At 44.5% G+C, this 26705-nt stretch overlaps 1 protein-coding gene across 1 annotated transcript in view; it reads left to right on the forward strand.

Annotated features, from left to right (window-relative positions):
* Positions 1 to 26705, forward strand: part of upb1 (ureidopropionase, beta) — a 152441-nt gene that overhangs the window by 91673 nt on the left and 34063 nt on the right. Inside the window, exons 5-7 of the mRNA XM_078226774.1 lie at positions 4344 to 4505; positions 17382 to 17551; positions 25727 to 25808. Of these exons, the coding sequence (XP_078082900.1) occupies positions 4344 to 4505; positions 17382 to 17551; positions 25727 to 25808 (414 nt within the window). The remainder of the gene's footprint in view (positions 1 to 4343; positions 4506 to 17381; positions 17552 to 25726; positions 25809 to 26705) is intronic.

Consider the following 26705-nt stretch of genomic DNA (forward strand, 5'->3'; position numbering starts at 1 on the left):
AGAACTCAACCAGACCTTTGAACTGCCCTCTGAAATAGCCGAGTGAGGCACTCAGTTGTACCGAACATGCTGAAAAAGATCATCCACAGGGACTGCAGCAATTCAGAAGGTGGTTCACCACCACCTTCCCGAGGGTAATCTGGGATGGGCAGTAAATGCTGGCCTAGCCAGCGACGCCCACATCCCGTAAATGAATAAAACGAAAGTGGAGACTGACAATTGTCAAGGGACGATGATTACGGTCCAATCACATCTTCCCATTCAGTGGCACGGTAGATTAGTGCTTTATGCTGTCATTGTTTCAGATATTCTCATGGCAAGGTTACAGTTAGAACATAGAACATTACAGCGCAGTACAGGCCCTTCGCCCCTCTATGTTGCGCCGACCAGTGAAATCAATCTAAAGCCCATCTAACCTACACTATTCCAATATCATCCATATGTTTATCCAATAACCATTTAAATGCCCTTAATGTTGGCGAGTCCACTACTGCTGCAGGCAGGGCATTCCACGCCCTTACTACTCTCTGAGTAAAGAACCTACCTCTGACATCTGTCCTATATCTATCACCCCTCAATTTAAAGCTATGTCCCCTCAAGCTAGCTATCACCATCCGAGGAAAAAGGCTCTCACTATCCACCCTATCTAATCCTCTGATCATCTTGTATGCCTCTATTAAGTCACCTCTTAACCTTCTTCTCTCTAACGGAAACAACCTCAAGTCCCTCAGCCTTTCCTCATAAGACCTTTCCACCATACCAGGCAACATCCCAGTAAATCTCCTCTGCACCCTTTCCAATGCTTCCACATCCTTCCTATAATGCAGCAACCAGAACTGTACGCAATACTCCAAGTGCGGCCGCACCAGAGTTTTGTACAGCTGCAACATGACCTCCTGGCTCCGAAACTCAATCCCTCTACCAATAAAAGCTAACACTCCGTATGCCTTCTTAACAACCCTATCAACCTGGGTGCCAACTTTCAGGGATCTATGCACATAGACACCGAGATATCCCTGTTCATTCACACTACCAAGTATCTTATCATTAGCCCAGTACTCTGTAATCCTGTTACTCCTTCCAAAGTAAATCACCTCACTCTTTTCCGCATTGAACTCCATTTGCCACCTCTCAGCCCAGCTCTGCAGCTTATCTATGTCCCTCTGTAACCTGAAACAACCTTCCGCATTGTCCACAACTCCACCGACTTTAGTGTCATCCGCAAATTTACTAACCCATCCTTCTACCCCCTCATCCAGGTCATTAATAAAAATGACAAACAGCAGTGGCCCCAAAACAGATCCTTACAGTACACCACTAGTAACTGAACTCCAGGATGAACATTTCCCATCAACCACCACCCTCTGTCTTCTTACAGCTAGCCAGTTCCTGATCCAAACCGCTATATCACCCTCAATCCCATGCGTCCATATTTTCTGCAATAGCTTACCGTAGGGAACCTTATCAAATGCTTTACTGAAATCCATATACACCACATCAACTGCTTTACCCTCATCCACCTCTTTGGTCACCTTCTCAAAGAACTCAATAAGGTTTGTGAGACACGACCTACCCTTCACAAAACCTTGTTGACTATCCCTAATCAAATTATTCCTTTCTAGATTATTATAAATCCTATCTCTTATAATCCTTTCCAAAACTTTGCCCAGAACAGAAGTAAGGCTCACTGGTCTATAATTACCAGGGTTGTCTCTACTCCACTTCTTGAACAAGGAGACAACATTTGATATCCTCCAGTCTTCTGGCACTATTCCTGTAGACAATGATGACATAAAGATCAAAGCCAAAGGCTCTGCAATCTCCTCCCTAGCCTCCCAGAGAATCCTAGGATAAATCCCATCTGGCCCAGAGGACTTATCTATTTTCACACTTTCCAGAATTGCTAACACTTCCTCCTTATGAACCTCAATCCTGTCTAGTCCAATAGCCTGTATCTCAGAATTCTCCTCGACAACATTGTCTTTTTCCTGCGTGAATACTGATGAAAAATATCCATTTAGCGCCTCTCCTAACTCTTCAGACTCCACGCACAACTTCCCACTACTGTCCTTGACTGGCCCTAATCTTACCCTAGTCATTCTTTTATTCCTGACATACCTATAGAAAGCTTTAGGGTTTTCCTTGATCCTACCTGCCAAAGACTTCTCATGTCCCCTCCTGGCTCTTCTTAGCTCTCTCTTTAGATCCTTCCTGGCTAACTTGTAACTCTCAAGCGCCCTAACTGAGCCTTCACGTCTCATCTTTACATAAGTCTCCTTCTTCCTCTTCACAAGAGATTCAACTTCTTTAGTAAACCACGGTTCCCTCGCTCGACCACTTCCTCCCTGCCTGACAGGTACATACTTATCAAGGACACGCAGTAGCTGTTCCTTGAACAAGCTCCACATTTCAATTGTGCCCATCCCCTGCAGTTTCCTTCCCCAACCTATGTATCCTAAATCTCGCCTAATCGCATCATAATTTCCTTTCCCCCAGCTATAACCTACCTCCAAATCTAACACCTGGTCTGATTCATTACCCAGTACCAAATCCAATGTGGCCTCGCCTCTTGTTGGCCTATCTACATACTGTGTCAGGAAACCCTCCTGCACACATTGGACAAAAACTGACCCCTCTAAAGTACTCGAACTATAGCTTTTCCAGTCAATATTTGTAAAGTTAAAGTCCCCCATAACAACTACCCTGTTACTTTCACTCCTATCCAGAATCATCTTGGCAATCCTTTCCTCGACATCTCTGGAACTTTTCGGAGGCCGATAGAAAACTCCCAACAGGTTGACCTCTCCTTTCCTGTTTCTAACCTCAGCCCATACTACCTCAGTAGACGAGTCCTCATCAAATGTCCTTTCTGCCACCGTAATACTGTCCTTGACTAACAATGCCATACCTCCACCTCTTTTACCACCTTCCCTGCTCTTACTGAAACATCTAAACCCCGGAACCTGCAACAACCATTCCTGTCCCTGCTCTATCCATGTCTCCGAGATGGCCACAACATCGAAGTCCCAGGTACCAACCCATGCTGCAAGTTCACCCACCTTATTCCGGATGCTCCTCGTGTTGAAATGTTCACACTTCAAACCATCTTCCTGCCTGCCAATCCACTCCTGCGACGTTGAAACCCTATCCATGACCTCACTACTCTCAACCTCCTGTACACTGGAGCTACAATTCAGGTTCCCATCCCCCGGCTGAATTAGTTTAAACCCTCCTGAAGAGCATTAGCAAATTTCCCCCCCAGGATATTGGTACCCCTCTGGTTCAGGTGTAGACCATCCCGTTTGTAGAGGTCCCACCTACCCCAGAATGAACCCCAATTGTCCAGGTATCTGAATCCCTCCCTCCTGCACCATCCCTGTAGCCACGTGTTCAACTGCTCTCTCTCCCTATTCCTCTCCTCACTAGCACGTGGCACGGGTAACAAACCAGAGATAACAACTCTGTTTGTTCTAGCCCGAAGCTTCCACCCTAACTCCCTGAATTTCTGCCTTACATCCCCAACCCTTTTTCTACCTATGTCTTGGCTGCCTATGTGAACCACGACTTGGGGCTGGTCCCCCTCCCTCTTAAGGATCCCGAAAACACGATCTGAGACATCACGGACCCTGGCACCTGGGAGGCAACGCACCAGCTGTGAGTCTCTCTCGTTCCCACAGAGTCTCCTATCTATCCCCTTAACTATGGAGTCCCCAATAACTAATGCTCTACTCCTCCCCCCCTTCCCTTCTGAGCAACAAGGACAGACTCTGTGCCAGTTGATAAAATTTGGTACATGTGGAAGTGTTTCATTGACTCGACATCTTTCAACCTCTTAGCTTTTGAACCAAAAGCTACAAATCTAAAACAGGCGGCACAGTGGTTAGCACTGCTGCCTCACAGCGCCAGGGACCCAGGTTCGATTCCAACCACGGGTCACTGTCTGGGTGGAGTTTGCTCTTTCTCCCCGTGTCTGCGTGGGTTTCCTCCGGGTGCTCCGGTTTCCTCCCACAATCCAAAGACACGCTGGTTAGGTGGATTGGCCATGCTAAATTGCCCCTTGTGTCCAAAGATGTATAATTATGGGGATTAGTGGGGTAAATATGTGGGGTTAAATACGTGGGATAGGGCTTGGGTAAGATGCTCTGTCGGAGAGTCGGTGCAGACTCGATACTGCCAATGCCGGAAATCTGAAATAAAAATCAAAAAATGAGGAAACTGCTTAGCAGTCGTGGCAACATCCGGACAGAGAAAATGAGGTATTATTTCAGACCGATAGCCTGTCGCCAGTGACCAACTTAGTCCTTAATACATTCTTGGGGGTTTTTCTTTCTTTCTCTCTGCAGCTTGCAAGAAAATATAACATGGTTGTGGTGTCCCCAATCTTGGAGCGAGATGAGGTTCATGGAGGGACACTGTGGAACACTGCGGTGGTGATTTCTAATTCTGGCAATGTAATTGGCAAGACCAGGAAGAACCACATTCCCCGGGTTGGAGATTTTAATGAGGTAAGAACGTGGAGTTAATGAACCGAGTATTTCAATCTGTAAGATACAGGAGAATTGCACTGATGAACTATTCTGTCTGTGTCCTGGTCTTTTTGGTCAGTCAAAATAGAAACATTGGCCAAATTTTTGTGGGGCCATTCCGACAGGACCGATGAGCCATCAAAATCTTCGTTCACTGGAAGACTCTGCCTGTGTGAAGGGCTGGAAAATTCGTTATAGAAAATTGTGTACCTGAGTGGGGTAAACTGCAGCCCACTGAGGAAGGAAGGAATCGCTGCTCCATGCTGAGCTGCTTCAGCGTAACTGAGATACTGTTAGCACCATTATCTCTGCTCCAGGGAAGAGTCCCTGCTCCCACCTGCTGTGGTTTTTAAGTTTAAGTTTATTTATTATTGTCACAAGTAAGCTTACATTAACACTGCAATGAAGTTACAGTGAGAATCCCCTAGTCGTAACACTCCGGTGCCTGTTCAGGTACACTGAGGGAGAATTTAGCATGGCCAATGCACCTAACCAGCACATCTTTCAGACTGTGGGAAGAAACCGGAGCACCCGAAGGAAACCCACGCAGACACAGAGAGAACATGCAAACTCCGCACAGACAGTGACCCAAACTGGGAATCGACCCCGAGTCCCTGGCGCTGTGAGGCAGCAGTGCTATTGCAATTGTGGATTGGGAATTGCAGACTGGAAGTTGTATGCTAAAGCTGGAATTTTCCAACACTTCACACTGGTGGTGGGATCTTCCGGTCCCGCCAATGTGAACAAAGATTTCAATTGCTTGCCAGCCCCTCCACGGTGAAGGGGGGTTTGGGGGACTGTAGGGGGGGGCGAGGGGGGTGTGGAACCTCTAGCCTAAGTTATTGCTTTTCAGACTGTCTTCAACTTTACTCCTGATAATTACTTCCATCATTTCACACTGAATGAATGTGCAGCGAATAGATCTGTAATTACCTATGTCTGCTTTACCTCACGGTTGGAATTTTCACCAGATTAGCCTGTTTCTAATGGACTACTAATTCTCCATTACTTAGCTCATTATAATTGGCAGTGCCTCACAAATTTCCTTCTGCTTTATCATAGCACTTCATAATAATTACCATCATTTCCTGCTGGTTGATTTCTTTTCAGCTGTTTTAATATTTCTGGAACATTAAACATTTTCTACAATTCATTCACTCAGATTGTGTCAGTAGGGGGAGAAAACACTGCTTATTTTTTATTCATACACAAGATTGTGGGTGTTGCTGGCTAGGCCAATATTTGTTACCCATCCCTAGTTGCCCTTTTTAGAAGGTGGTGGTGAGCTGCCTTCTGGAACCGCTGCAATCCCTAAGGTCTAGGTACTCCCACAGTGCTGTTAGGGAGGGAATGAACATTGATTCCAAGTCAGTCCCAAGCAGAGATATTTAAATCATGTACAGCCACAGGTGAGATGCCTGAAGATTGGAGGGTGGCAAATGCTGTGCCTTTGTTTAAGGACTGCATGGAAAAACCTGGGAATTATAGGCCATGAGCCTAACGTCTGTAGTGGGTAAGTTGTTGGAAGGTATTCTGAGAGACAGGATCTACAGGCATTTAGAGAGGCAAGGACTGATTAGGGACAGTCAGCATGGTTTTGAGAGTGGAAAATCATGTCTCTCAAATTTGATTAAGTTTTTGAAGCAGTAACCAAGAAAGTGGATGAGGGCAGTGCAGTTGATGTTGTCTACATGGACTTTAGCAAAGCCTTTGACAAGGTACCGCATGATAGGTTGGTGCACAAGGTTAAATCTCATGGGATCCCGGGTGAGGTAGTCAATTGGATACCAAATTGGCTTGATGACAGAAGACAGAGAATGGTTGTAGAGAGTTGTTTTTCAAACTGGAGGCCTGTGACCAGCGGTGTGCCTCAAGGATCAATGCTGGATCCACTGCTATCTGTCATTTATATCATGATTTGGCTGGGAATTTAGGAGGCATGGTTAGTAAGTTTGCAGATGACACCAAGATTGGTGGCATAGTGGACAGTGAAGAAGGTTATCTAGGATTGCAACGGGATCTTGATCAATTGGGCCAGTGGGCTGATGAACGGCAGATGGAGTTTAATTTAGATAAATGTGAGGTGATGCATTTTGGTAGATCGAACCGTGGCAGGACCTACTCAGTTAAAGGTAGGGAGTTGGGGAGAGTTATAGAACAAAGAGATCTAGGGGTACAGGTTCATAGCTCCTTGAAAGTGGAGTCACAGGTGGACAGGGTAGTGAAGAAGACATTCGGCATGCTTGGTTTCATTGGTCAGAACATTGAACACAGGAGTTGGGACATCTGGCTGAAGTTGTACAAGACATTGGTAAGGCCACACTTGGAATACTGTGCACAGTTCTGTTCACCCTATTATAGAAAGGATATTAATAAACTAAAAAGAGTGCAGAAAAGATTTACTGGGATGCTACTGGGACTTGATGGTTTAAGTTATAAGGAGAGGCTGGATAGACTGGGACTTATTTCCCTGGAGCGTAGGAGACTTAGGGGTGATTTATAGAGGCCTATAAAATAATGAGGGGCATATATAAGGAAGATAGACAACATCATTTCCCAAAGGTAGGGGAGTCTAAAAGTAGAAGGCATAGGTTTAAGGTGAAAGGGGAGAGATACAAAAGGGTCCAGAGGAGCATTTTTTCACACACAGGGTTGTGAGTGTCTGGAATGAGCTGCCAGAGATAGTAGTAGAGGCAGGTACAATTTTGTCTTTTAAAAAGCATTTAGACAGTTATGTGGGTAAGATTGGTATAGAGGGATATGAGCTAAATGCGGTCAATTAGAACTAGATTAGGGATGTTGACATCAGTCATCAGTGTCATCAGTTCTAATTGCCTAATTTAATTAGTTAATTAAATTAGGCAATTAGAACTAGCTTAATAATAAAAACTGGGCGACAGGGACAAGTTGGGCCGAAGGGCCTGTTTCCATGCTGTCAACCTCTATGACTCTAGGATGGTGAGTGACTTGGAGGAGAACCTTCTGGTGATGGTGTTCCCAGGTATCTGCTGCCCTTGTCCATCTCGATCGTCATGGTCACAGGTTTGGAAAATGCTATTAATGGAACCTTAGTGAGTTCCCGCAGTGCATCTTGTAGATGGTACACACTGCTGCCACTGTGTGTCAATGGTGGAGGGAGTGAATATTTGTGGATAGGGTGCCAATCAAGCGGGGGTTGCTTTGTTCTGGATGGCGTTGAGCTTCTTGAGTGTTGTTGGAGCTGCACCCATCCAGGGAAGGGCAGACTGTTCCATCACACTCCTGACTTGTGCCTTGTAGATGATGGACAGGCTTTGGGGAGTCAGGAGGTGAATTACTCACCGCAGAATTCCCAGCCTCTGACTGGTTCTTGTCACCACAGCATTTATATGGCTATCCAGTTCAATTTCTGGTAACCCTTTTCCTGTCTTGGAGGGAAAAGCCAGTAAGATTATTAACATGTATTCTTGTTGTCTCTGTCTGCCTTCTTACTGGGGAAGTGGTAGAAGAATGTTATAGTGTTATTTTCCAGAGCCTGTGGTCTCCTTGGTTGAAAGCACAGCCACCAGTGATGGGGTGAAAGGAAGGGGGATGCAGATCAGGGAAATGGAGAGTGTTGTGGGACTGGAGGAGGTTACAGAGATAGGGAAGAGTGACACAGCAAAGGACTGTCAACAGGAGCACGAGAACTTTAAATTGGGGGCACAAGGAGTGAGAAGCCAGTGTAGGTGAAGGAACGTAAAGGTGAAAGTGAGCAGAACATGGTGCAGGATCATTAGGCCTCAGCTGCAGCTTCTATACTATTTGTTTCTCAAATTCATTAGGCCAGGGAATATTTTTGATCAATGAATAAACTTACTGAAGCATTAGTGAACTCGTATTGCATGGATATTTATTACTTTACACCTTTAACAGACGGATTATAGTAAATGTCATCCGTGAAATATCTGCACTGTGACGTGACTGAGCCCAGAGGCAAAAGCAATTATTACCCAGACACCTACAATGAACATTTGTCTACCTTCAGTGCAATGGGGTCTAAATATAGGATAACAAATAGGTGGCAGCAAGACAGCAGCTTGTCATTTCCAAATGCGTCACTGCTGCACTTTATTAACATTGGCAAATATATTGAATTGAATTCCTGCCTAATCTGTTTATTTTGTATATGATGTAATGTCATTTGTATAAATAACATGCAGCAGTCAGGGTGAGTGCAGTGGAAGCTAACTGAGGTGGAGAAGGAGAAAGCAGAGTGAAGCAATGCAGGGTTTGTTTCAGCAGATTGCTGAGATATAGTCCATAAACAACATATTCAACTATTCTTGCCTTTTCCAAATAATTTTGAACCCTCCACCATATATGAACATAGAACATAGAACATAGAACATTACAGCGCAGAACAGGCCCTTCGGCCCACGATGTTGCACCGACCAGTTAAAAAAAAAACTGTGACCCTCCAACCTAAACCAATTTCTTTTCGTCCATGAACCTATCTACGGATCTCTTAAACGCCCCCAAACTAGGCGCATTTACTACTGATGCTGGCAGGGCATTCCAATCCCTCACCACCCTCTGGGTAAAGAACCTACCCCTGACATCGGTTCTATAACTACCCCCCCTCAATTTAAAGCCATGCCCCCTCGTGCTGGATTTCTCCATCAGAGGAAAAAGGCTATCACTATCCACCCTATCTAAACCTCTAATCATCTTATATGTTTCAATAAGATCCCCTCTTAGCCGCCGCCTTTCCAGCGAAAACAATCCCAAATCCCTCAGCCTCTCCTCATAGGATCTCCCCTCCATACCAGGCAACATCCTGGTAAACCTCCTCTGCACCCTCTCCAAAGCCTCCACATCCTTCCTGTAATGTGGGGACCAGAACTGCACACAGTACTCCAAGTGCGGCCGCACCAGAGTTGTGTACAGTTGCAACATAACGCTACGACTCCTAAATTCAATCCCCCTACCAATAAACGCCAAGACACCATATGCCTTCTTAACAACCTTATCTACTTGATTCCCAACTTTCAGGGATCTATGCACACATACACCTAGATCCCTCTGCTCCTCCACACTATTCAAAGTCCTCCCGTTAGCCCTATACTCAACACATCTGTTATTCCTACCAAAGTGAATTACCTCACACTTCTCCGCATTAAACTCCATCCGCCACCTCTCGGCCCAACTTTGCAACCTGTCTAAGTCTTCCTGCAAACTACGACACCCTTCCTCACTGTCTACCACACCACCGACTTTGGTGTCATCAGCAAATTTGCTAATCCACCCAACTATACCCTCATCCAGATCATTAATAAATATTACAAACAGCAGTGGCCCCAAAACAGATCCCTGAGGTACACCACTTGTAACCGCACTCCATGATGAATATTTACTATCAACCACCACCCTCTGTTTCCTATCCGCTAGCCAATTCCTGATCCAATTTCCTAGATCACCCCCAATCCCATACATCTGCATTTTCTGCAGAAGCCTACCATGGTGAACCTTATCAAACGCCTTACTAAAATCCATATATACCACGTCCACTGCCTTGCCCCCATCCACCTCCTTGGTCACTTTCTCAAAAAACTCAATAAGGTTAGTAAGGCACGACCTACCTGCCACAAAACCATGCTGACTATCACCTATCAATTCATTACTCTCCAAATAACTATAAATCCTATCCCTTATAATTTTTTCCAACATCTTGCCGACAACAGAAGTGAGACTCACCGGTCTATAATTCCCGGGGAAGTCTCTGTTCCCCTTCTTAAACAATGGGACAACATTCGCTAACCTCCAATCTTCTGGTACTATACCAGAGGCCAACGACGACCTGAAGATCAGAGCCAGAGGCTCTGCAATCACTTCTCTTGCCTCCCAGAGAATCCTTGGATAAATCCCATCCGGACCAGGGGATTTATCTATTTTCAGACCCTCCAGAATATCCTGCACATCCTCCTTATCAACTGTAATACTGTCTATTCTACTCCCTTGCAACCCAGTGTCCTCCTCAGCTATATTCATGTCCCCTTGCGTGAACACCGAAGAGAAATATTGGTTCAATGCTTCACCAATCTCCTCCGGTTCCACACATAACTTCCCTCTGCCATCTATAACTGGCCCTAAACTTGCCCTAACCAACCTTCTGTTCTTGACATACCTATAGAACGCCTTAGGATTCTCTTTAACCCTATCCGCCATACACTGATACATGGTTAGGTTTTTTCTGGCTCTTACTCCTATTGCTGTCTGATACCAGGGGTGGGATTTGGGAGAGACAGTGGCTGGGGGGGGGGGGGGGGTGGGGGGGGAGGAATGGTGGGGGGGGGCGGGAATGGCGGCAGACAGGCCACAGTTTTCAACTGTCAGTCAGTATGCTGGTCTCCGGCCATGTTCCTGCCTTGGGGAAGTATATTGGTTGGTGTAGTATAAGGATGTTTGGCAGATCGAGGGTTAATGTGGGACTTGGAGAACAGTACTGCCCACGTGCAGAGTCACATGATTGTAGACTCTGGAGTAGAGTCTCCATCATGGAGATAACAGCCAAACACGACAGTACCAATGATATGCAAATAGTTACAGGGTAACAATAAACACTTCACATTCGACCGTACAAGCCTCTAGACTTCCTGTGAGACACACAACCGTTACAGCAACTATTTAGTTATCCTTACCCACCACCATTTGGACAAGGTACCAGAAGGTACTGATGTGTGTGGGATTGAATTAACAATGTCTTCAGGAATGGAGTGTTTTCAGAACCTGGGAAATGTACAGGAACTTACCTGGACACACAAAACATTACAGGACATGGGAAGAGAAAGTTGTCCATTGGGATTGCTTTCACATGGGACTGGATTTTACATTCCTCCGCCAGTAGGTTTCATGGGGGCGGGGGGAAAGTAAAATCCAGCAGTCGGCCTTCCTGAACTTCCCTGACCAGGTGGTAAAGAAGGCAAATAGTATGTTGGCCTTCATTGCAAGAGGTTTTGAGTACAGGAGCAGGGATGTGTTGTTGCAGTTATACAGGGCCTTGGTGAGGCCACACCTAGAGAAGTGTGTGCAGTTTTGGTCTCCTTTTCTGAGGAAGGATGTTCTTGCTCTGAAGGGAGTGCAGCAAAGGTTTACCAGGCTGATTCCAGGGATGGCAGGACTAATGTATGAAGAGAGATTGACTAGGTTAGGATTGTTTTAGCTGGAGTTCAGACGAATGAGGGGGGGATCTGATAGAGACTTGTATAATTCTAACAGGACTAGACAGGATAGATGCAGGGAGGATATTCCCAATGGTGGGGGAGTCCAGAACCAGGGGTCACAGTCTGAGGATTCAGCGTAGACCATTTAGGACAGAGGTGAGGAGACATTTCTTCACCTAATGAGTGGTGAGCTGTGAAATTCATTACCACAGGAAATAGTTGATACCAAAACATTGAATGTATTCAAGGGGCGGCTAGATGTAGCACTTGGGGCAAATGGGATCAAAGGTTATGGGGGAAAAGCAGGATTAGGCTATTGAGTTGGATGATCAGCCATGATTGTAATGAATGGCGGAGCAGGCTCGAAGGGCCAGATTGCCGCCTCCTGCTCCTATCTTCTATGTTTCTATCTGAAGTTTTACAGGGGGCAGGGGAGGTGGTGGGTGGCCCACCCACCCTTGGGTCTATTGAGAGCTCTAGTTGCCCCACACGGGCCACATCCAGGCACCGCTGATATTTTACCTGTGGCTGGGTGAGGCCCAAGCCAGGCAGGAGGCCGGGCAGTTTTCGCAGTGTGGGCTGGTGTTGGGTAAGATGGGGGAGTGGGGGGGAGTGAGTGGCCGGGGGGGGGAGTGAGGAGTGGGAAGTGGGGGAGAGGGGAGTGGGGGGGGATAGAATTCTTCTCACATGGGGGAATGGGTGCTCCCTGGGACAATCGGAGTTGCTCCCACAAAATCAACCCCATCTTTAACCCTTCCCCCTGCCAATGTCTTGAACCCAGCCACCACCTCCCCGTGCCTCCCCTCCCCCGCCTCCACCTATTGCGATCCCTGAGCCTGGACTTAGCTGGGCTCCTCGGCATGGTGGGAACTGGCTATAATCTCAGCAGCAGCCACTATGCCTGACTGGGATTATAGACAGAGCTACGCCATCTGATTGGCCAGCACCTCCCAAAGGTGGGGCTTCCTCCTGGGATGGGGCATGAAGTTTCACCTTAAAGCAATGAACACCCCTCCCGGTGTTGCATTGCTGCGGGGAAGTTGTCGGGATGGTGGGTTCAGCCTCTAACCTTCGAGCTGGGGGGTGTGGAGACTATGCCACCCTGTATAATCCAGCCCATTGACACTGAAGCTAAGAGATAATTAAAGTTGAATCATATGTGGTTAGGCTCCTGATGTTTAATCTGGTGGTTAAGAAACTGTCATTTAATAGCAAATTGCTTCCCTGTTCTGCCAACAGCTGGACTATAACATGGGGCGACTCCAAGACAATTTGGCTCTTTCCCTTTCATTCTTCCTCCTGATGGGGAAGTGCCTGATTTTGTCTCCGTATGGAAGCTTGCATGGCCAAAATTGGAAACTAAACACATTGTGACAGCACAATTCACATTGTGACACACCATTCATAGGCTGCACCATCTTGTTCATTTCTAGAAGGTATGGAACATGTGTAACTCTGGGTGCTGTACAGCTGTTCCCCTAATACCTGTTCCCCTGGAGCTTGTTTCTCCAAGTGAAATGTAACACAAACAGCCCACAGGTACAGAGTGATTTTATTTTTCTGTATTCACTACAGGAATGCTACAAGTTTGTTCTTAGCTTACACATCGACTTTTTAAATTTTAATTTCTCTCCAAAGCCAATAATTTCACACAATGGATTTGATTTCAGACTCTCAATAACGGCAGACTGAGAGAGCAAGATTGCTTACTGAGAGGACACTGTTGTGTGAGGAATAATAACCCCTATTTTTGAAACTCAAAAATCATTAAAGCAGTTAATTGTATTTTGTAGCTTGTCCTTTAAAGAAGGCTCAATGTGCCTTGATTTATGGAAAGAGGTTAAATAGGCCCATTAAAATAGACTAAACCTTTTAGTGTACGACTAACTTTGTACTATATGACAGCCAGAAAATCTTTGGAGGCGTCTAAATGACTTTGCTGCCACTCCATGTGATAGCTTTTCAATAATCTTTATATCCAAATGTTTACAATAAGCAACTATGATGCTTTTATCTCTGGTGTACTTTTGATCAGCTGAAAAGACATCTTTGTGTTCTGTAAAAAAAAAACCCGCTTCTACTGAAACTGCTGTAAGTGTAGGAGTTAATTTTATACTGAGCCCAGGTCGAATAGCAGCAGATATTATATGGATCACCTGTTATAAATCCTGCTCAAATTTCCATATGTGTCATTCCATCGACGGTACTTGCGTTGCCTGCATGATATTGCTGTGAATTATATTATCCTCACAGACTTGGTGAGAGAGAACAGAGCTAATGCTTTGAGTCTAGATGACCCTTTGTCATTCCCCTTGCTCTAAATGCAAACATTCTGTTTGCCTTCCTAATTACTTGCTGTAGCTACTTGCTAAAGTGGTTCATGTACATGGACACCCAGATCCCTCTATACCACAGCATTTTGTAATCTCTCCATTTAAATAATATTTTGATTTTCCATTCTTTCTGTCAAAGAGGACAAGTTCACATTTTCCCACATTATTCTCCATCTGCTCATTTTTTCTACACTCACTTAACATCTATTTGCAGTGTGTATTCTCATCATAACTTGCTTCTCTACCTGTCTTTGTATAATCAACAAATGTGGCTACCACACAGTCTGTAACATCATCCTTATCATTACTAGATTAGAAATAGTTGAGGCCCCAACACTAATCCCTATGCCACTCCACTATGTACAATTTGTCAACTCGAAAATGACCCATTTCCCCCACTATCTACTCCCTGTTAGCTAATCAAATCTCTATTCATGCTAATCATCCTCAACACCATTAGCTCTTATCTTGTATAGTAACCATTTATTTGGCACATTATTGAAGCCATTTGAGAATCCAAATACACTATTTCTACTAGTTCCCCTTTATCCATCCACTTGTTACATCCTCAAAGAACAATAATAAATTTTTCAAACATGATTTTCCTTTTACAAAACCATGTTGACTCTACCTGATTGTATTATGATTTTCTAAATGTCCTGTTATCACATCAATAATAATGGATTCTATCATTGTCCCTGTGACAGATGTTAGGCTAACTGGCCTATAGTTTCCTGCTTTCTGCCTCCCTTGTTAGGGTCGTGGCCCAGAATCCCAAATGACATTAGGAAGTCAGACTAGACGCCAACAATTTTCCATTTTGGCATAAATGTGAGGATAGGTTGCTCCACTCTGAGTAATTCCACTGACAAATTAGGGATCTTTTATCAAAACAACTTTTATTCATAACACAGTTTAAGTATAACTCGGACAAAATGAAGCAGTTTAACTCCTAACAGTTGAACAATCTTTAAACGTGGAAAGAAACCACTCTAATTTCTAATTTGTCACTATTTCAGTTCCAAATGAATAACATCTTTCTTACAGATTTAAAAATCCTCTTTAAATATAGTTAACAATCTATACTTGCTCTCGATATACTTGCTATAATGAGTGTAGACAGCCTTGGAGTTTTCAGAGAAATTCAGAGCTTTCAGAAGCCTACTAAATTATCCTAACTTCAATCAGAACAGCCAAACTCCAATTCCTTTCTGCAAAAACCTGTTTCTGTTACAGGCCCAGGACTGCACTCAAACCATATCACATGACCCTGTCAATCACTCTGACCTGAAATCCCAGGGGAACTTAAGAAAACAAAAGTTTTAACTCAACATAATTACTTGCAAGGTTGAAATGAATAATTATTTTGTTTCTCAGCATCTGAGCTGTATTTTTGCCAGACACGCTATCTGTAGAAAAAACCTGAACTTTAAAACATTTTCCTGAAACATAAAAAACGCACGATAAATTTACACACTTTCATCACACCCTCTTGTTTTGAATTTTTATTATTGTGAGGGCATCCAAAACGAGGTGGCATAAATATTAAGATATTCACTAATAAACCCAACGGGGAATTCAGGAGAAACCTCTACTTTATTCTTTCACAAGATGTGGGCATCGCTGGCAATGCCAGCATTTGCCCATACCTAATTGCCCTTGCACTGAGTGACTTGCTAGGCCATTAGAGGGCATTAGGAGTCAACCACATTGTTGTGGGTCTGGAGTCACATGTAGGCCAGACCAAGTAAGGATGGCAGATTTCCTTCCATTAGTGAACCAGATGGGTTTTTGCAACAATTGATAGTTTCACGGTCGCCATGGCTGAGATGAGTGTTATATTCCAGATCTATTAGAACATAGAACAGTACAGCACAGAACAGGCCCTTCGGCCCACGATGTTGTGCCGAGCTTTATCTGAAACCAAGATCAAGCTACCCCACTCCCTATCATCCTGGTGTGCTCCATGTGCCCATCCAATAACCGCTTAAATGTTCCTAAAGTGTCTGACTCCACTATCACTGCAGGCAGTCCATTCCACACCCCAACCACTCTCTGCGTAAAGAACCTACCTCTGATATCCTTCCTATATCTCCCACCATGAACCCTATAGTTATGCCCCCTTGTAATAGCTCCATCCACCTGAGGAAATAGTCTTTGAACGTTCACTCTATCTATCCCCTTCATCATTCTATAAACCTCTATTAAGTCTCCCCTCAGCCTCCTCCGCTCCAGAGAGAATTCAAATACTGAATTCAAATTCTACTGTGGTGGGATTTGAAACCCAGTCCCATCTTGTGAAAGAATAAAGTAAAGAGGTTTCTCCTGAATTCCCCATTGGGTTTATTAGTGAATATCTTAATATTTATGCCACCTCGTTTTGGATGCCTTCACACTAATAATTCAAAACAAAAGGGTGTGATGAAAGTGTGTAAATGCAATGTATTTATCGTGCGTTTTTTATGAGCATTAGCCTGGATCTCTGGATTAGCAATGCCCCACCATCTCCCCAAAGAGTGAATAGAATGTGGAACTGGCTCTTACATGGAGTTATTGAGATGAATGGTCACGTTGCATTTAAGGGGAAATAGAAGATTATACTGATGGGGGAGAGATGAAAAGTGGGTTGGGAGGAGACCCATATGGAGTATAAACACCAGCATGGAGCAGTTGGGTTGAATGGCCTGTTTCTGTGCTGTACATTCTGTGTAACCTTCCTGCACTGATGCAAGAAGGTAAACATCTTCAATAGCCCTTCCAAAAGTGAAACTCTGACGTGGTCCACCTCTATATTCAATGCTCAATTATCCAATTATATTCCATTTCATTATATTTAAATGTTGCTACTTCTAAATTAAAATAGAATAGTCCTGATTGAAGGTGCTAGCAGGAAGGCAGACTGCATTGCTCCTACTAGTGAAAGGAGTAACAGAATTCTGAGCCAGCAGAGACGAAGGAATGGTGATGTTGATTTCTCAGATCAGGATGGTGCGTGATTTGGAGGCATTTTGGATCTTGTACCTTCCATTGGAATTGAAACGCGTGATTTTGGTACTGTGGTGATTCTGCCTTTATGGACAACACAGCAGCAGTGGGTCTCCTGGCTTAAGTGACCAATTGGGACCGAGAGTGGATAATCACCCAGGGGGTGAAGCTCTTTCTTAAGCAGAAGATGGTCTGAAACATGTAGGGACTGGGGAAGTTGGTGGGCTGCTCCAGGGCAGTGGGGTGGGGGTGCCAGCCTCTACAGTTTTTCCTTGTTAATAAATAACCTTTTGAATTCCTGATAAAGTCTTTAGCATGCATTCATTCTAGTTACGGATGTCTTTCCTTCTTCATAGTCTACGTACTACATGGAGGGAAACACGGGACACAGAGTATTTCAAACTCAGTTTGGACGGATCGCTGTTAATATCTGCTTTGGTCGGCACCACCCTTTGAACTGGTTGATGTACAGTATTAACGGAGCTGAGATTATCTTCAACCCCAGTGCTACTGTCGGGGAGCTGAGGTAAGAGAACAGTGTGACTGATTTTAATGGTACCTCTGGTCACACTTCACTCTCCGGTTGGCAAGAACCTTACGATGTTCTAGCCAAATAATTATTGATGTAACACAGTGCATCGCTTCCACTGATTACTTTCATTATGCCAGTATTAGGTAGAACAGATGGCCATGACTTTCATTGTGATTGAATTCATCATGAACTTTGAACAATATTTTCTCAAAATGGCAAAACTTTGTTGTGTTTTCTAAATTCCCACATCCCCAAATATTGGAAATCTTTCAAATAGAGTATGATGGGTGGAAGGTGGGTGGAGATCTCTCTGTATTTGTACTCAGTTTGAAATTATAAACCCATATACATGATTAGCCTGTAATGCAAATCCAATTAAGCAAATGAGAACATTATCAGGAAGCTATGCAAGGTACAGATGGAAGTCCTCCTCACCAGATGGAATCTTTCTAAATCTATGTCAGCATATTATCAGATTTAAATCACATTTCCAAACATATTGTATCTCTCAGCTGCTGCAAAGTGATGTTGGCAGAGCAATTTTCACATTGACATTTAATTGCTAAGACCTCTACACTCTTGTCCAGTATGAGCTGTGCATGTTGGCTGTGCCCTGAACCTGGGATCAATATGAGGAGTTGCATCCTGAGGATCGCTGGTTCCTGGAGAGTTAGCGGTGGGCAGTGCCCTTCGCTGGAACTGAGATGGAGAACAGACTGAGTTTTCAACAAAGTCAAACTTCACAGGATTAATATCAAACCAAATTTGACATTGAGGCACATAACTTATTAAGGCAAGAGACCAGAAGCTTTGTTAAAGAAATAGATTTTCACGATAAGATTTACGGCACAGAGGGAGACCACTCAGCCCATATTTTCTGTGCTGACTGGCAAAGCACTATCCAGCCTAATCCCAATGACCAGCTCTTAGAGTAGAGCCATAGAGTACAAAAGTAAGGAAGTTTATGTGAAATCTGTAAAAACACTGATTTGGTTAATAGGTTCATAATAGACTCTGGAGAAAACAGGTAACAGGAAAAACCACTGGAAAACTCAGCAAAGATTTAATCGGTCCAGACACTCTGGGCTGTGGTAGGCCTCAGTTTGGGAGTAGGCCTCAGTTTGGAGTAGGCCTCAGTTTGGGGGGAGTAGGCCTCTAGTTTGGGAGTAGGCCTCAGTTTGGGGGGAGTAGGCCTCTAGTTTGGGGGGAGTAGGCCTCTAGTTTGGGGGGAGTAGGCCTCTAGTTTGGGGGGAGTAGGCCTCCATTTTGGGGGGAGTGGGCCTCTACTTTGGGGGGAGTGGGCCTCTAGATTGGGGGGAGTGGGCCTCTAGATTGGGGGGAGTGGGCCTCTCGTTTGGGGGGAGTGGGCCTCTCGTTTGGGGGGAGTAGGCCTCTCGTTTGGGAGGAGTAGGCCTCTAGTTTGGGGGGAGTAGGCCTCTAGTTTGGGGGGAGTAGGCCTCTAGTTCGGGGGGTAGGCGTTAGAACATAGAACATAGAACAGTACAGCACAGAACAGGCCCTTCGGCCCACGATGTTGTGCCGAGCTTTATCTGAAACCAAGATCAAGCTATCCCACTCCCTATCATCCTGGTGTGCTCCATGTGCCCATCCAATAACCGCTTAAATGTTCCTAAAGTGTCTGACTCCACTATCACTGCAGGCAGTCCATTCCACACCCCAACCACTCTCTGCGTAAAGAACCTACCTCTGATATCCTTCCTATATCTCCCACCATGAACCCTATAGTTATGCCCCCTTGTAATAGCTCCATCCACCTGAGGAAATAGTCTTTGAACGTTCACTCTATCTATCCCCTTCATCATTCTATAAACCTCTATTAAGTCTCCCCTCAGCCTCCTCCGCTCCAGAGAGAATTCAAATACTGAATTCAAATTCTACTGTGGTGGGATTTGAAACCCAGTCCCATCTTGTGAAAGAATAAAGTAAAGAGGTTTCTCTATTAAGTCTCCCCTCAGCCTCCTCCGCTCCAGAGAGAACAGCCCTAGCTCCCTCAACCTTTCCTCATAAGACCTACCCTCCAAACCAGGCAGCATCCTGGTAAATCTCCTCTGCACTCTTTCCAGCGCTTCCACATCCTTCTTATAGTGAGGTGACCAGAACTGCACACAATATTCCAAATGTGGTCTCACCAAGGTCCTGTACAGTTGCAGCATAACCCCATGGCTCTTAAACTCCAACCCCCTGTTAATAAAAGCTAACACACTATAGGCCTTCTTCACAGCTCTATCCACTTGAGTGGCAACCTTTAGAGATCTGTGGATATGGACCCCAAGATCTCTCTGTTCCTCCACAGTCTTCAGAACCCTACCTTTGACCCTGTAATCCACATTTAAATTCGTCCTACCAAAATGAATCACCTCACGTTTATCAGGGTTAAACTCCATTTGCCATTTTTCAGCCCAGCTTTGCATCCTATCTATGTCTCTTTGCAGCCTACAACAGCCCTCCACCTCATCCACTACTCCACCAATCTTGGTGTCATCAGCAAATTTACTGATCCACCCTTCAGCCCCCTCCTCTAAGTCATTAATAAAAATCACAAAGAGCAGAGGACCAAGCACTGATCCCTGCGGCACTCCGCTAGCAACCTGCCTCCAGTCCGAAAATTTTCCATCGACCACCACCCTCTGTCTTCAATCAGACAGCCAGTTACCTATCCAATCGGCCAACTTTCCCTCTATCCCACACCTCCTCACTTTCATCATAAGCCGACCATGGGGGACCTTATCAAACGCCTTACTAAAATCCATGTATATGACATCAACTGCCCTACCTTCATCAACACACTTAGTTACCTCCTCAAAAAATTCTATCAAATTTGTGAGGCACGACTTGCCCTTCACGAATCCGTGCTGACTATCCCGGATTAATCCGCATCTTTCTAAATGGTCGTAAATCCCATCCCTAAGGACCTTTTCCATCAATTTACCAACCACCGAAGTAAGACTAACCGGTCTATAATTACCAGGGTCATTTCTATTCCCTTTCTTAAACAGAGGAACAACATTCGCCATTCTCCAGTCCTCTGGCACCATCCCCGTGGACAGCGAGGACCCAAAGATCAAAGCCAAAGGCTCTGCAATTTCATCCCTTGCCTCCCAAAGAATCCTAGGATACATTTCATCAGGCCCAGGGGACTTATCGACCTTCAGTTTATTCAAAACTGCCAGGACATCCTCCCTCCGAACATCTATTTCCTCCAGCCTATTAGCCTGTAACACCTTCTCTTCCTCAAAAACATGGCCCCTCTCCTTGGTGAACACGAAAGAAAAGTATTCATTCATCGCCTCTCCTATCTCTACTGACTCCATACACAAGTTCCCACTACTGTCCTTGACCGGCCCTAACCTCACCCTGGTCATTCTTTTATTCCTCACATAAGAGTAAAAAGCCTTGGGGTTTTCCTTGATCCGACCCGCCAAGGACTTCTCATGTCCCCTCCTAGCTCTCCTAAGCCCCTTTTTCAGCTCATTCCTTGCTAACTTGTAACCCTCAATCGAGCCATCTGAACCTTGTTTCCTCATCCCTACATAAGCTTCCCTCTTCCTTTTCACAAGACATTCCACCTCTTTCGTGAACCATGGTTCCCTCACTCGGCCATTTCCTCCCTGCCTGACAGGGACATACCTATCAAGGACATCCAGTATTTGTTCCTTGAAAAAGTTCCACTTTTCATTAGTTCCTTTCTCTGACAGTTTCTGTTCCCAACTTATGCCCCCTAATTCTTGCCTAATCGCATCATAATTACCTCTCCCCCAATTGTAAACCTTGCCCTGCCGTACGGCCCTATCCCTGTCCATTGCAATAACAAAAGACACCGAATTGTGGTCACTATCTCCAAAGTGCTCTCCTACAACCAAATCTAACACTTGGCCCGGTTCATTTCCCAGTACCAAATCCAATGTGGCCTCACCTCTTGTCGGCCTATCCACATATTGTGTCAGGAAACCCTCCTGCACACACTGCACAAAAACTGCCCCATCCAAACTATTTGACCTACAAAGGTTCCAATCAATATTTGGAAAGTTAAAGTCCCCCATGACAACTACCCTGTGACCCCCACACATATCCATAATCTGCTTAGCAATTTCTTCCTCCACATCTCTATTACTATTTGGGGGCCTATAGTAAACTCCTAACAACGTGACCGCTCCTTTCCTATTTCTAATCTCAGCCCATATTACCTCAGTGTGCAGATCCCCCTCGAAGTGCCTTTCCGCAGCCGTTAAACTATCTTTGATTAACAATGCCACTCCTCCACCTCTTTTACCAGCTTCCCTACACTTAGTGAAACATCTATACCCCAGAACGTCCAACAACCATTCCTGTCCTTGTTCTACCCACGTCTCCGTAATGGCCACAACGTCGTAGTCCCAAGTACCAATCCACGCCCCAAGTTCATCTACCTTGTTCCGGATGCTCCTTGCATTGAAGTAGACACACTTCAACCCACCTTCCTGTCTACCGGTACCCACCCTTGACCCTGATACCTTCAAGTATAGTTAGTTTGTGGTTGGTCTCGGTTCGGCTCTTCTACATTTAAAGGACCAGACAGGACAGATGAGAAAGGCAGACTCATTAATCTAGGATCTCGTTGCAGCTTCTGGCTCCTCATCTTTGCTCCCACATTCTGAATGAAATCACAATAACCAACCCTGACATCCTCAAACTGTCTGCAGGGGTCGCCTGTAGATCCCCTGTGTTCATTACTGCTCTCTTCATTGGATGGTCTACATGTTTCCTAAGCCTTGTATCTCCACGACGTAGGAGACCGGTCCTGTTCTCTCCACTATTTAACCAGTCACCCATGCCAGAACTACTGCAAAGCTTTTAACAACGACGGTATCTTCCACATTGAACTCTCTGTTTTTTCTGAATCGAGATTTTCCTTCTGGAAAGCTTGCCCAACCTCCACCTTCCCTGCCAAATTTGGGAATATCCTATCCAGTCATGTTCTTAAATAGCTTCCCATCATTATCTCAGCTGGTGTGACCCCTGTGGTCATGTTTGGGGTGGTGTTATAAGACAATGGCCAGAATTTTACCGCCCTGCCCACCACGGGAATTGGAGCGGACGAGGAGCAGACCATGAAAAGGTCCATTGACCTCGAGCACGATTTCATGGTTTTGGGACAAGCGAGGTCATAAAATTTACTTGTTTTTTTCTTGACGATTTAAATGTTTGCACTGCCCGCTCTGTCAGCCCATTTGATGCTGGGTGGCATGGTGCCGACCTCACATGGCGAATGCTGTTGGACTTGAGAAATTTTGGAACTCTTCCGTCCTGAATGATGTGCCATTGTCCACGAGACACCACCACATCTGGAATGCCATGGATAGCGAATATCTTTGTTAACTTGTCAATGGTGTCCGTGGCTGTTGTGGACTTCATCGACTGCACATCTAACCATTTGGATTGTGCGTCTACCAACACAAGAAACATATGACCCATGAATGGCCCAGCAAAATCTATATGTAACCTCACCCATGGTCAGCATGGCCACTCCCATGGATGCAAATTCACGAGTGGTGGTAAAACCTGTTGAGCTTTGCAACTCGGGCATTGACTAACCATCCTTTCTATTTCCTTGTCAATGCCCAGCTACCACACAATTCCTGGCTAGGGCCTTCATTCTACTTTGACCTGGGTGAGAGTCATGCAATTCTGACTTGAGCCTTGTAGGAAAGGAATCTCGGACGGTGAGATTAAAACCCTGGAGGTGGGTTCTTGTTGTAGCCATCTGAGTGGGAGCAAGGTTTGGAGAGAATTCCAAGGCGCGTTCTTCAAATTTGGAGATTGGAAACCCTTGACAGACAGGCAAAGTTTCAGTGAGACCGATTGGATCACAGCGTGACAAGCATTTGGGTGGATTGTTGAGAAATCCATAGAATATGCTTTGGTCACATCCGTCATTTACTTTGGAGTGCAGCGTGTCTGTCTACAGTTCACCTGTTAATTCACATGTATACTGAATATTAGAGTATAAGCTGGATATGGTGAATTGATTTATCTTTCCTAATTTCTGTCTGTAAAAATATAGCTGGGATAAAGGAATATTGAATTTCAGAATTATTTTATTTTGTTTGTATTGAGATTTTTCCCAACCATTTTGTCAGGTGTAATATAGTTCATCTTTCTTGTTTAATAAATGTTATATACTTTCTGTTAAAAGTTCATCAGATTCCTGTGAATTTACTCAGTACCTTCCCTCCCCAGTTTCGAACAAATGTTGGGATCTATCAAGCCAGGTGCTATTCTGACTTGTCCCATGACAAAATCATCTGGGATCGTAACAATAATAAATAAGAAAAGGGATGATTGTGCAAGGTAAAAAGAGATGGGAACGGGACAAGTAAAGAAAATGAAAGAGTAGGTTTTGAGGTATAAATGGGAAAAGGGGAATTACCACCAAAAGCTGCCCGAGGAAAAAGGGATTAAAGTTAGGGTTTGAAATTGCTGATCTCAGTGTTGAGTCTGGAAGGTTGCAAAGCGCCTAATTAAAGGAAAATCTCCTGCTCCTTGAACTTGTATTGTGTTTCATTGATACAGTACAGGAGGCTGAGGGGACATTGCTTCATTTAAAATATTTTTGACAGCTGTCAAGACGATGCAGGGTGGGGGGGGGTGGATACAGAAGATATTTATTAATATCCTGCAGTCGATAAGAGGTCTTTAAGAGGAGAAGCCAGTGAAAGTGGGGCTCAGGAGTGACAAGTTTGATTAGGTAAGTAGCTTTCTATTAATCTGATCAAAATACATTTCAGGTGTGTGAGTCAGTCAGTAAAGGGCTGTATTATGTTTAAGTCAGCCCTGTAACCTTTATATTGGCTTTTTGTTCACTGATATTTGCTCCTTTTGTCATTCTGACTGTGTGGTTGGAGGAGGATTCCATAAGTATTGATTGAAAAAGGTCAGGAAAGATACATTTCAATGGCAGGATTTACTAGCTTAGTTTTCAGTAGATTAGTTGTTAGATTAGACTGCTTCTCACAAACTAAAACCATCTCCATGATACCACTGCTGAGAGAAGGTTTTAACTGTATCGTGGGTTACAGTCAATGTTCTGTCTGAACTCTGGTCCTGGTGCGACCATGCACAATCCGGCCACTTTACCACACAAAAATAATCTAAAGCGTCCACGCACAGAAGGAAATCACCCAGCATTCCAGAGTAAAATCAGAGGGAATACTGGTTACAGTCTTGGGAATATTTCAGTGTAGCTATGATGTTGACAGCTGGCCAATAATGTGGGCTATTGCCTGGATGTAGCCTATGTGTATAACTCTAATCCGAGCAATTATTGCCCTATCAGCCTCTCCGAATGCTCAGTGAAGGAATTACCAGTATTGCTATCAAGTGACACTTTCACACTCATAACCTACTCAGCTCCAGTTTAGCCAGAATTACCTTGTTCCAGAGCTTACCAGAGCCTCTCTCCAGACAAAGACATTAGATGAAGGTGGGAGTGACTGCACTTCTCACCAAGGGCTATCTGACTGAGTGTGTTATCACAAGGAAGAAGGTGGCTACGTTTGTCAGAGGCCAGGCATCTCAGGCCCAAGACATCATCAGGGAAGTGTCCTTGGTCCAAACGTCTTCAGTATTGACCTTCGCTCTATCATTAGGTCAGGCGTGAGGCTTGTTTGCTGACAATCCCACAACATTTAGCTGCATTTATACACCCTTGCCCAACCCCACCCCAGTCTGTGAGAGAAACAACATGTATTGATAAATAAATTAGTACTTAGTATATATCACACACTCCTATACATTTATTTTCAATCAGATCAGCCAATTAACATAATAAATTGAGCTGGAATTTTCCTGTGTGAGGGAATCTGCTTTTTAACTCATTGTGCACCATGACAAAATTAAAGAGGCCAATACCATGCTAAATCTGAGAGAGCTATTCTTCATTTCCCTCACAAATATATTGTTAAGCAGGAGAGTTTGTGCTTTCCACCTACTCTATGACTTACATCCCAGTTGCTTTATCCCAAGAGTTTTCTTTTGGAGGTTGTTATGAATGATAAATATAATTAACGGGGCACAGTTAACAGGCAATCCTCCAAATTTCTTGATGCAGTGGAAAGACCCCCCCCCAGGGAAGGACGTGCTTCTTTAAGTTTGTTATTGTAACTGTTTCAGTGAACCCATGTGGCCCATTGAAGCCAGGAATGCTGCCATTGCCAACCACTGTTTCACCTGTGCCATCAACCGAGTAGGGACGGTGAGTAACACCTTCTGATTTAACCTTCAACTGCCGACAGGTCAGTGGGACAGGACCACGGTACATTAGCACTCAAATTTTGCTAGAGCTTTAGTGAATCAAACAAATTTTCCAAAGCACTTGTTAAAATACTTGAACAGAACAACGTGCGGATGAAGGGTATCCTGAATTGTAAACCTTCAGAGATCTTTGTCCAATTGTGATAAGATTTTTCTTTGGCTTGTGTTCATTCTGCCCTTGGTTGCCAATCTTCTTACTGTGATGAAACAGTCATTATTCTTCCTGAATCCCTATTTGAATGTGGCTCCTTAAGGAAATGATGATTCAAAAAGGGAGGTGGAGAGTAAACAGGAAACTATAGACCAGTGAGCCTAATGTCAGTACTGGGGAAGTTGCTGGAGTCCGTTATCAAGGATGTCATAGCTTAGCATTTGGAAAGCAGTGATATAATCAAACAAAATCAGCATGGATTTACAAAGGGGAAGTCATGCTTAATGAATCTATTGGAATTCTTTGAGGATGTAACTAAGGGAGAACCAGTGGATGTGGTTTATTTAGACTTTCAGAAGGCTTTTGACAAGGTAGCAGACTACTATGTAAAGTTAAAGCACATGGGATTGCAGGTAGTATTTTGAGATGGATAGAAAGCTGGTTAGCAAACAGGAGGCAAAGAGTTGGCATAACTGGGTCTTTTCCAATTGGCAGGCAATGACTAGTGGGGTTCCGCAGGGATCTGTGCCAGGACCCCAACTATTCACATTATATATTAATGATTTGGAAGAGGGAACTAATTGTATTGTCTCCAAATTTGCAGATGATACAAAGTTGGGTGGGAGGGTGAGCTGTGAGGAAGATGCAGAGATGCTTCAGCATGACTTGGACAGGCTGAATGTGTGG

Source organism: Mustelus asterias, chromosome 13 (genome assembly GCF_964213995.1).
Source record: "Mustelus asterias chromosome 13, sMusAst1.hap1.1, whole genome shotgun sequence".
NCBI classification, from domain to species: domain Eukaryota; kingdom Metazoa; phylum Chordata; class Chondrichthyes; order Carcharhiniformes; family Triakidae; genus Mustelus; species Mustelus asterias.